Genomic DNA, 12,135 nt, shown 5'->3' on the forward strand with positions numbered 1-12,135 from the left:
GCTCATATTGGCTCCTACATATTCTACGAAGATCTTTATCGGTCCAACCGCATAACAACATACGTTGTTCCCTTTGTCATCGGTATGTTACTTGCCCGAGATTCGATCGTCGGTATCTCAATACCTAGTTCAATCTCGTTACCGGCAAGTCTCTTTACTCGTTCCGTAATACATCATCCCGCAACTAACTCATTAGTTGCAATGCTTGCAAGGCTTAAGTGATGTGCATTACTGAGTGGGCCCAGAGATACCTCTCCGAGAATCGGAGTGACAAATCCTTATCTCTAAATACGCCAACCAAAAAGTACCTTCGGAGACACCTGTAGAGCACCTTTATAATCACCCAGTTACGTTGTGATGTTTGGTAGCACACAAAGTGTTCCTCCGGTAAATGGGAGTTGCATAATCTCATAGTCATAGGAACATGTATAAGTCATGAAGAAAGCAATAGCAACATACTAAATGATCAAGTGCTAAGCTAACGGAATGGGTCAAGTCAATCACATCATTCTTCTAATGATATGATCCCGTTAATCAAATGACAACTCTTTGTCTATGGCTAGGAAACATAACCATCTTTGATCAACGAGCTAGTCAAGTAGAGGCATACTAGTGACAATTTGTTTGTCTATGTATTCACACATGTATCATGTTTCCGGTTAATACAATTCTAGCATGAATAATATATATTTATCATGATATAGGAATAACTTTATTATTGCCTCTAGGGCATATTTCCATCCCCTACCCCCTGGGCATGCCTCCCTACCTCGTGGCCGCGTTGTTGCTTCCTTGACCTCCACTCCAAGTCTTTTGGATTATGTTTGTTCCAAAAAAGATCCCCGTGAAGGTTTCGTTCCGCTTGATATTCCTTTTCTACGAAACACTGAAATAGGCAAAAAAACAGCAACTAGCACTGGACCTCCGGCTAATAGGTTAGTCCCAAAAATAATATAAAAGTGCATATTAAAGCCCATTAAACATCCAAACAGATAATATAATAGTATGGAACAATCAAAAATGATAGATACGTTGTTGATGTATCAACCTCTTTTATTATAAATCTGAACTCATGAGCTAAAAAGATGGTAGCTGCTCGCTTAACAGAAGAATGCTCAATATTGAAAAATTCTAGAAAAATCCTCTGTATGCAAGGATGCATATGGATAAATTGTCTTTCAAGTTCAACCATGAGCAAAGATATAGCATCGACAAGACTACTAGTTTTATGAAGAATGGACCCTATCGAGGTCACTAACTATTTTCTGCATCATCCGTTGGTAAGCTAGGCATGACCTGCGTCGGCCGGTGACCGACTCCAGATTGCATCTTCCATCAGGACCGGCAATCTCGCACCGGGACAGAGACTCATTTTCGGCTCCCTCACCTTTATTTTAGAAAAAGCTATTTTTGTATTAAAAAATGTTAAACATGTATATAAAAGTGTTCCTGGTGTACACAAAAAATGTATATTGTATGTGAAAACCTGTGTATTCCCATTAAAAAATGTTCACCATGTATATAAAAAATGTTAAACTTATATTCAAATAAGTGTTCAAAACTTGTATCTAAAACAAAATGTAGATCGTATATTTGGAAAATAGTGAAACCCAAGAAAAAACATACATAACCAAAGAAAAAAAAGAAAATAAGAAAGACAAGAAAAAAACCAGTGAAAACCGACAAAGAAACAAAAACAAAGGACAAAAACAAAGAAACCAAGAAAGAAAAAACCAAAGAAACCATACAATAACACAGAGAAAACCAATGAAGAAGAAAAATAAAAACAGAAGAAAACCGATGAAGAGGTAAAAAAAGATACCATAAGAAAAAATAACACAAAACGCGACCGCGACAAACAGAACAAAACACAACACATGAGGAAAAACAGCCCAAACAGTGAAAAAACAAACAAAGAACACGGAGAGAGCAAAAAAACGAATGCGCTGCTAATGATGGCCCGGCCCGCTCGCGCCGCGCTTCAGGCGAGGCATAGCTCGGATGCGGCTATTCTACACCGAGCTTAGGTAAGTCCGGGTGTGCGACAGGAAAATTCTTTGAAATAGTAAAAAATCATGTGGTGCAATATGCTTACATGTGTGATGTCCGTGCAAAATTTGGTGAAGTTTGGTTATTCGAGAAGCTCGTGGAAAAAAAAGACAATTTTTGGGTATATGATAAACTTTTAAAAACAGCATTGCTCACACCCAATTTTATGTTGTTTTTTCACGATCTCCTTGAATGTTCAAACACCCCAATATTTTACGCGAACATCACGCATTTGAGTATCTTGCACCAAAAGAAAAGATCTTTACTTATTTTTCTGCTATTTACTGTTCATCTTTTTTTGAGGGGATACTGTTCTTTCTTTTTTCTTTTTTCTTTTTAGGGAGGGGGGAATTAAAGATCTTCACCAGGTGTAGATGACTCCAGAATTAAATTTTTGGATATAGCTCCCGCTATTGTAGGCTCCTAAATAGTCGCATGCATGCAATCCTTTGGGCTTACATGGCCTTGGTACTTGTAAGCCCAACATTTAGCCGCTGTTGGGCCTGTAGGCTGTACCTGAGAACGTATTCGATTATTCGGCCCGCTCGAATTGTGCGAAAACACTCCCGGAAATACCAAAGATTACTCTCGCACCCTTTCCCTTCGTGCTCGACTGGCTTCCCCGTTCGTCTCCCCCAGATTTCTCACGCCAACACCGCCGAGCTCTCCCCCGGAAGGCCGGAACACGCCTCCTGGTCTCCGTCCCCGGAGGCACGCCACCTCGAAAGAATCCCCCCTCTCCCACTCGTCGTCGTCCTCCTCCGCCCTACTGGACAGATCCATCCGTGCTCGGATCGCTTCCTTCTGTTGGTAACGAACCCTAACTTCCCTGGATTATTCCGAGACTTCTAGTGTATGATTTCCCATCGCGTTAGCAATCTGACGCAAAAATAAATAAACCTGTGCTTTGGTGGGTAGTTTGTTCTGGATTTCACTGTTGCGGCCTGCGTGGTCTTTGTTAATACTCCGCAGAAATCAGCTGCTGGCTCCGCGTAGTGGGTACTGCAAGCCTGTGTGCTTTGTTAGAGGGGAGAAATTGGATCTCGCTAAGGGCAGCATGCTTTTCCCCTGTCTTGGCTGTTTATTCTGAGGTTAGGGTTTAGGGATTCTGGTTATGGTAATTAGACTTGGGAATTCTAGCTTGGTGAAGGGTATTGTCAATTCTACTGAGTTATAAGAGGCACTGGTAGCACTGCGTTTTACCATGATATGCTGGATTGGGCAGCATCTCAATTTTGATTTATTCCAACTTAACACCCCAGATGATTCTTTGTCCAGTTAGATCTTGGGACACTGTTGAGAAACGATTGATTCTGCCCAGTGTTGCACTCTGGGAATTACCCTGCAGATCTAAAGAACATGGTTACACTACCTAACTTAAATTGAAACAAAAGTGAATGAGCTTTGCATATAGTAGCTTCTTTTGACTAGAACTATTATATGGAGATGCAAGGTGAGTGTCTTCCCCACATGCAGTTGTTATGTGGCTGAATTTGTAAATGACTAAATGTCAAGATCATGTGCCTGCTTAGATATTCCAGATAGTGATAGACCTATCTTTGGTAATTGCTAAACTATATTTTCCTTGCTTTCAGAAGAAGGCATATGTATTGATTGGAAATTCATGCATGCCGATATGTTTCCTTTTTTCCTCTGTTAGTTGGAGGCATCGTGTAGGAAATTCATGCGTGCACTCCGCATTATCTAGTTCCTTGTGTTACTTTGACATCCCCATACCTTTGTTCTAGAAAATTCTGATTTACTCTAATATTTTATAATACTAAGTAACTTCTGTTTATTTTACTGTCAGTTCAGCGTGTGGCCATGTCTTCTTCAATGGAGTCATCATACCTTCCTGCTACTACTGAGTCAATTGCAATGGCTCAGGAGGCTAAGGATGCTTCAAAGTCAATTTCGATCCTTTACCGTGTGATTCAAGACCCGTCTTCTTCTGCGGATGCACTGAGAACAAAAGAACTTGCAATTACTAACCTTACAAATTACCTCACTGAAGAGAGCAGAGCTGAGGAGTTGCGAAACCTTTTGACCCAGCTCAGGCCGTTTTTCTCACTGATTCCCAAGGCCAAGACTGCAAAAATTGTCCGTGGAATCATTGATGCTGTTTCCAAGATTCCTGGAACATCTGATCTCCAGATCTCGCTGTGCAAAGAGATGGTGGAATGGACCCGTGCAGAGAAGCGTACATTCCTTAGGCAGCGTGTGGAGGCAAGGTTAGCGGCACTTCTGCTAGAGAATCAAGAGTACACTGAAGCCCTGACTCTCCTGACTGGTCTTATTAAGGAAGTCAGGAGACTTGATGACAAGTTGCTCCTTGTGGACATAGACCTGTTGGAGAGCAAACTCCACTTCTCTCTCAGAAACCTGCCAAAGGCCAAAGCTTCGTTGACTGCTGCAAGGACAGCGGCGAATGCCATCTATGTTCCACCAGCTCAGCAGGGCACTATTGATCTGCAGAGTGGAATCCTTCACGCAGAAGAAAAGGATTACAAAACTGCTTACAGCTACTTCTTTGAAGCATTTGAAGCTTTCAATGCACTGGATGACCCAAGAGCTATCTTCAGCTTGAAGTACATGCTCTTGTGCAAGATAATGGTTAACCAAGCTGATGATGTTGCTGGAATAATCTCATCTAAGGCTAGCCTAAAATATGTTGGTCCGGATGTTGATGCTATGAAAGCTGTAGCTGATGCCTACTCTAAAAGATCTCTCAAGTACTTTGAAACTGCCCTCCGCGATTTCAAAGCCCAGCTTGAGGAGGACCCTATTGTTCACAGGCATCTTTCCTCTCTGTATGATACCCTCCTGGAGCAGAATCTCTGCAGGTTGATTGAGCCCTACTCGAGAGTGGAGATTGGGCATGTTGCACAGATGATTGAATTGGCGGTTGATGATGTTGAGAAGAAGCTGTCGCAGATGATTCTAGACAAGAAATTTGCTGGTACTCTGGATCAAGGTGCTGGTTGCCTCATTATCTTTGAGGATCAGAAGACAGAGGCCATCTTCCCTGCTACACTGGAAACCATTTCAAATGTCGGAAAGGTCGTGGACAGTCTTTACATGAGGTCGGCCAAGATCATGGCTTGAAGGCTGCTAAGCATGTGATAGTTTGCCTGTTTGGTATGGTTTCAGCCTTTTCAGTTCCTTTGCTGTCTTTAAGACATGTAATCCTGCATGTTGGCACTTGATTTTGCATGTTGGTCGTTATATTGGATCATAGAAAAATCCATCTTGCTCGTGAACTGGACAATTTGTTGTTTTTATGTGGTGGATGTACCGACACTAGCTTGTCCAAACATAAATCATTAGTTCTCTCACTTGCTTTGGTTGGTATGTTGAACTTGTGCTGTTATATCTTTGGGATTTCCATCAGTGTTGAAACTGGGCCTAACATTTAAGTTTTATTTGTCAGAGTTATAAATGCTGTTATGGCATTCCCTTTCAGTTACTGTCTTGTGTGGTTGCTTCATGTCAGTTGTCGCCTATGTCGGCAGTGATTCCTGTGTTCCTACTCTGTTCTTGTATGGTTTGGGGCCGTATGTTTCTGTTGGCTCGGTATCTGACAGCAAGCGTTTGTAGATGCAGATTTCTGATCGAAATCAAGCTTCTTCTTCTTTTGCTGATCACTAAACAGCGCTAATGCTGCTTACATCTCACACGACGTAGCCAGTAGGTATCTAAACATGTTATACATGTTCTGTACTGATTTGGTGAGACTTCAGTATATCTGTCCCTGACAGAAGATTGGAGTACATGAATGCACTCGCATGTGCTGCGTCTGACATGAATTAAGCTGCTACCCGTGCTACGTAGCAGGAGGTTTTATCATGCAACAGTTGCACTGGATTATTCTTCTGTGAATCTTTCAGAAATCATGTAAAATTTGCCACAATTTCGCCATTTCGGTATGCTCACGCGTACCTATAATTATCTTAACCCTGTTTCATGTATCAATTATGCTCCCTCAAAACACAACTGGCAGTGAAGAAACAAATTACCAACATGACACAAGGCGCGATCATGCCATGGGCTTCTCTAGTAACGCCGAGACGTACCATTCGTTCCTCTCCGCCCCCAGGTCGAGCTTCGGGCTGGCCTTCCACCGGAGCCGGCGGAAGCCGACGCGGTCGAGGATGGGCACGTACGTGGCGTTGAGCTGCGGGCCGAGGCAGAAGAAGTGGTCGAGCCAGAAGACGCCGCCGGGCCGGAGCACCCGGTAGATATCGAAGAACGCGAACTCGAGCACGGCGGCGGGCACCGAGTTGGTGAGCACGTGCATGGAGTGCACGATGTCCAGCACGCCGTCGGCGAAGGGGAGCCGCTGCACGAGGCTGATGTGCAGCGGCACCAGCCCGCGCGACGCCACGAACCGGTTGAAGGGTGCGTCCAGGTCCAGGGTCGTGGTCACCACGGTCACGTTGCGCTCGCGCATCCGCGCCGCGAAGGTTCCGGTCCCGCCGCCGATGTCCAGGCCGATGCGCACCGTGCCCGGCGGCCTGGACCCCAGCACGCCGTCGATGCTGAACCCAGGGCCGCCGTTGTCGGACAGCCACCGTCGCCGCTCCTTGCCCGCCAGGTCGAAGCAGTCCTTGCAGTCGTACGACCCGCCCCTGCTGTGCGCGCGCTCCACGAGGCAGGTGTAGTTCTTGCACGTGTAGGGGGACCAGTTCACGGTCGTGTCGGCCGGGATTGACCAGAGGCTCGCCGGGAGCGGCTTCGGCTCGACGTACCTCGCCGGGGACCGTGGCCGGCAGCGCCGGCGCGGCAGCGGCTCGCACCCCTTGAGCATGAGCTGAAGTGCGAGGGCCTCGTCGTCGGGGCACTCGGCGCTGGCGTTGTACGTCATGTACCGCGTGAGCTCCTCCTGGAAGTTGCGGCACGCGAGGCCCAGGCCCGGGAAGAGCTCGTCGGTGCCGAAGTTGACAGAGTAGCCGAGGGGGAGCCGGTGCGGCTCGATGGCCATCTTGAGCTCGCCCGTGGGCTCCTCGGGCCAGCCATTGAAGTCCTGGACCGCCGGCGTATCGCCGTGGACGGCTCCGAGCTTGGCGAGCACGGACTCGAGGAGGAGCGAAGACGTCCCGCACTGCCCCCGGAGGAAGGCCAGCTCCGCGCGTGCCAGCGAGAGCGCGTCGCGGGTGGCGTTGAGGTCCCGGAGGAGCGCCGTGGAGTCCCAGAGGTGGATGCTCGGCGCGGAGGCGGGCATGTTGAGCGACAGCGACGCGCCGGAGAAGAGGTACACCGAGACGAGGTTGGTGGCGATGACGACGAAGAGCATCTTGAGCTTGGCGTGCCGAATCGCTGGCCGAGCCAGCCGGTGCCCGTGGCTGTCCACGCCGCCGCCCATCGCCGCACCGAGATGTTGTTGCTGCTGCGAGGTGGTGGTGATCCGGTGCTTTGCCCCGTGCATGACCACACTTGCTGCGCGCTCGCGGCCTGAAGATCGGCAACAACTAGCTCTAGCACTGGCAGTCTAGTAGTGTTCCTCGAGATTGGCGATGCTCCCCTTGCTACGCTACGATGTTTCCGCATTATCACAGCCGGAAATTGGTACCCAGTGTACGTGCTACTTCAGTTCATAATGCATCTGTATCTGACATGCATGTCAAAACGGTGGCTGACAATTTAATCCGGGGTTTAGAAAATTACAAGTGAAGCTTTGAGGCGCACCACTTTTGACTTTGGATGTGTGACTGGTTGCTTTGGGGGGAGAAAAGGGTGACAATTTTGCTTCAAAAGGCAGGCTGTGGCCGGATCCACAAGTCGGCGAGAGATGCGTGCTAAGCTATTAGGGGATTAATCCCTGTATATCTAGCATATCCCAATTTATTTTCATGGAAGGTTGTGTCTTGGTCTTAGTTGACTGAGACTTAAGCAAGTCTAAGTCAAGTGATATAACATGTAAGAAAGACAAATTAAAAAGAAAAAAGAAAATTTTGCACCGAATCTCAACATAAAATTATGAATATAGCATTGACTAAGACTTAGTTAAGTCTCAATTGACCGCGACTTCGCAATCCCGTTCCTAGAATGACTTTTCCCCCAAAAACCTATCTCGTGCCTCAATTTTAGTCCAGCCGCGACCGTTTTGCGCTACATCCCACTTGCAGAGAGCTTTTCTGCCCAACCCCGACATTACGGGTCGTTCCGGACCCAATGATCGACAGGCTGGAAAGCCCCACCCCTGCTGTTGGGGATATGGTTACCGGAGGTAAACCGGCTAGGAGTGGCCGGGTTACCTCCATGAAGATAGAAGCCCATGAAGATGTGAAGATGGTGGCGCTTTACGAAGGCCCAAGGCCCAAAGGCGGATTAAAGCCTGTAGATGTGAACCGACTTTATCATGCAACTTGTATTGTAAGTTAGAGGAATAGAGACCGAGCCGGACACCTCTATGATCCGGCCTCGGGACTCTGTGAACCGGCGGGCGTCAACCTATGTATATAAAGGGATGACCCGGCCGCGGTTTGAGGACAACAGACAACAACTCGAGAGCCAGGCAAAGCGGATTCGCTCCCTGGTCATCGAAACCCTAGCAATACCAATCACAACTAGACGTAGACTTTTACCTTCATTGAAGGGGCCGAACTAGTATAAAACCCCTCATGTCCCCTTGTCCGGTTTAACCCCTTTAAGCTAACCCGTAGCGATGGCTCCACGACTAAGTCCTTTCTCGAGGACATCTGCCGTGACAAACCCACGACAGTTGGCGCCCACCGTGGGGCTATCGCACGATGGTTTCGAGTTCTTGAAGGGCAGCTTTGATGGACTCAAGGGATACGCTGTGGGCCGGATGACGAAGAGTCGTCGCGGCAAGCTCTACATCGACGACGCGGGATGGGGCCCCGAGGCCGGTTCAATCGAATACGGGTACCGGGTCCCCTTTGGCGGGATTCACGTCTTCATTGGCAAGATCGGCGAACCGGGCCCTGAGTCGGACACCTGCACCGACATCGTCGAGACGGCTCAGCGTGCAAGCCCTTCCCCGGTTCAGCCCGCAGCAAGGCATGTTTTCATAGGTGTCATCCACGGAACGGAATATGAGGATGGACCGGCATCTGATGGAGAAACTGTTGTCTGCTCCGACGACGAGTCTTCAACTGGAGAGACCGAATCGCTGTATCAGTTGCAAGACGGCCGGATTAGCGGAGGGTCCGATGGCAGCAGTATTCCGGACCCCCTCGATCTGCCAAACCGGGTCGCTATCTTCATGGCCGGTACATAATCAGCACACCACTCATCAACCGCCATGGCGATACTCTCCGGTTCAGCGACAGCAACGCCGGCGGGGGCAGCAGGCTCTGCGCCGCCTCCGGCTCAAGTTCTGTCTGACTTGTTCGACGCTTTGGCAACATTGATGGCCGCGGAGGTAGACGCAGCAGCCCGGGACCAGCACAATGCGGAGATTGCGAAGGTGAAAGATCAGATAACTCAGGCTAAAGCGGACCTAGCAGCAGAGAATGCTAGGGTGGCTACGAAACGGGTCGAGTTGGAATCTCAGGCCTACCGGCTTAGGCTGGATCAGAATGCCTCAGAGGACGTCATGAGAAGAAGATACCGGTCGCATCTCCCATCGGGTTATGAGACAAGAAATCTCTTCAACGCGCCAGGAGCAGGAACTAGTAACCAACCAGTGTTAAACCGGACGGAGGCGCCGGGAACAGGAGCGCCGATTCAGCCGCGCACGATGGACCCGCCTCGCCAAAACAACATTGTGCCGCAGTATGTTCTGACGCCCCCGGGGCATTACTCCAACCCGTTGGACAACATTGTGGCCGCCGCTTCGCGATTGGCAGCCCCCCAACCGATGGCGAGTCACCGGTGGCAATTGAGGCACGACGGGCCAGAGAGCTCCTTCAAACAACTTTAAACCAGCAGCATGCTTATTCGCATAGTCGTGAGAGGATTCATTCCACCCCCGCCCGAGCCAGAGCTATAGCAGGCACGTTGAGGATGAACCGGCCGTGTCAAGCAGTGCACGTCGCCGTAACTCACCGCGAGGGCACAACCCGGCCGGGGGAGGTGCCAATGCGCAGGATGTGGTGGATCATGGTCGTGCACGTCGAGAGGCCGAGTTAGCAGCTCTACACGGAGTTCGTCAACCTACTCCGGTTCACCCTACTGCTTCAGTGGAGCCAGGTGTGGTCTTCAGTTCCTTAGGGGTGCCGTGTCTTACCCCTGCTTTGCGTAATGTACGACTGCCCAAGGATTTCAAGGGACCTCGTAAGGTACCCAATTACACCGCTGATTTGCAACCAGATGCATGGGTTGAAAGCTACGAGATGGCAATGGAGATGTTAGATGTGGATGAAGCGGTGTGTGCTAAATACTTCACCATGATGTTGGAGGGGACAACTCGTACTTGATTAAAGAGCTTGCCAGCTAATTCTGTCGGGTCATGGGCCAAATTAAAGCACCGGTTTATCCAGAATTTTAAGGATACTTGTAAGCAGTCTATGTCAATTATGGATCTGGCAGCTTGTGTCCAAGAGGATGGGGAGTCTACAACCCATTCGGTGAAACGGGTCTCAGCTATTTTGCATTCGTCGGATTGCATCAATGCAGATACCGCAGTGTTAACATTGGAGGGCAATTGCCGGTTTCTGTCGCTCAAACAGAAGTTAGGAAGGCTCAAACGTCACTGCAATGATATGTCAACGCTTATGGCCGCTTTGGTTAAATATGCCGATTCAGATACCAAAGACCCTGACTCAGAGGAGGACAAACCGGGGAAAGGAAAGAAAAACGGCAACAAGGGACAGTAGCATAACCCGGCAGGTCATGCGAATAATGGTAAACGCAAGGCCGACAATAGTTTGGACTTTGTTGCTAACACCAATGCTCAGGATAACGGTCAGCGTCGTAAGGACAAGCAGCCCCAGAGGGGCAGAGGTTCAGGCCCCAATCTAGAGCGCCTGTTAAATCAACCTTGTCCAAAACATGGATCAAAGGAGAAGCCAGCGTCACATCTTTGGAAGGATTGTTATATAATGCAAGAGTTCAAGAACTCCAATATGTTTCAGTACGACAATGGCCCGCCCGGCGGTTCAGGAGGTGGTTTTCATGGGCCGGGTTATGGAGGTGGTAGCTCCGGTTCAGGGTTTCAAGGCAATCAAACCGGCCATAACAATCAAGGGAACCAGGGAAACCAGGGAGGCTATAACCATCAGGGGAATCAGCAGCAGCAGCAGTCGGGTTATCAGAGTAATCTGAAGCAGTTGAATAGTGGGCAGTATCATGTCTTCACCACTAGCTTGTGCGAGTGTGATCAAAAGCTTCACAAGAGGGCTGTAAACTCTGTTGAACCGGCAGTGCCTCAGTATCTGCGATGGTCTGAGCAGCCCATTTTATGGAGTAGAGAGGATCACCCCCCCACGGGTTGATAATCCATGTCATCTGGCCTTAGTGGTGGCACCCCAGGTTGGGGGGTATAAGTTCACCAAGGTGCTCATGGATGGGGGAAGCAGTATCAACATTCTATATTATGATACCTTCCGTCGTATGGGGTTGACAGATAAGAATCTTAAACCGTCAAACACCGTTTTTCATGGTGTGGTGCCCAATAAGTCTGCATATCCAGTGGGCAAGATAGCCCTAGAGGTGGCTTTTGGAGATGATCATGATTCAAGGTCAGAAACATTGACTTTTGAGGTGGTGATCAAAAGTCCGTATCACGCTCTGTTTGGGCGACCGGCTTACGCCAAGTTCATGGCGAGGACGTGTTATGTTTATCTGCAGCTTAAGATGCCAGGTCATAAGGGGACCATCATAGTACATGGGAGCAGGAAGACCACTTTGGAATGTGAGGAAGGTGATGCGGCTTATGCTGAGTCGGTTTGTTCCACGGAAGAGCTGAAGTTTTACAAAGACAAGGTTGATCCGACAGATATGACTTCTTCGAAAAAGCCAACTATGGAACACGATCCGGCGTTGAAGTTTAAATCGGCCACAGATACTAAGATGGTTGATTTTGTTCCTGGCGATTCATCCAAGCAGTTCAGCATCAGCGCTAGCTTGGATCCTAAATAGGAAAGCGCGCTCATCGAGTTCATTCGTGAGAACCGGGACATC

At 48.6% G+C, this 12,135-nt stretch overlaps 1 protein-coding gene across 2 annotated transcripts; it reads left to right on the top strand.

Moving 5' to 3' along the window:
• The first annotated feature begins 2,616 nt into the window (after nucleotides 1-2,616).
• LOC123189315 (26S proteasome non-ATPase regulatory subunit 11 homolog) lies at nucleotides 2,617-5,384 on the top strand. Of its 2 annotated transcripts, none has more exons than XM_044601707.1 (2): nucleotides 2,617-2,859; nucleotides 3,860-5,384. In XM_044601707.1, exon 2 carries the CDS (start codon nucleotides 3,874-3,876, stop codon nucleotides 5,152-5,154), a length of 1,281 nt encoding a protein of 426 aa, XP_044457642.1. In that variant the 5' UTR covers nucleotides 2,617-2,859; nucleotides 3,860-3,873; the 3' UTR covers nucleotides 5,155-5,384. The 2 variants fall into 2 exon arrangements, with proteins under 2 accessions (XP_044457642.1, XP_044457643.1); XM_044601708.1 differs by having other exon boundaries at nucleotides 3,865-5,384.
• The last annotated feature ends 6,751 nt before the right edge of the window (nucleotides 5,385-12,135 follow it).

Source organism: Triticum aestivum, chromosome 2A (assembly GCF_018294505.1).
Source record: "Triticum aestivum cultivar Chinese Spring chromosome 2A, IWGSC CS RefSeq v2.1, whole genome shotgun sequence".
In the NCBI taxonomy this organism is placed as follows: domain Eukaryota; kingdom Viridiplantae; phylum Streptophyta; class Magnoliopsida; order Poales; family Poaceae; genus Triticum; species Triticum aestivum.

Excerpts from the sequence above, each read along its gene's own strand:
- LOC123189315 (XM_044601707.1), top strand. The coding sequence starts at position 3,874 with ATGTCTTCTTCAATGGAGTCATCATACCTTCCTGCTACTACTGAGTCA.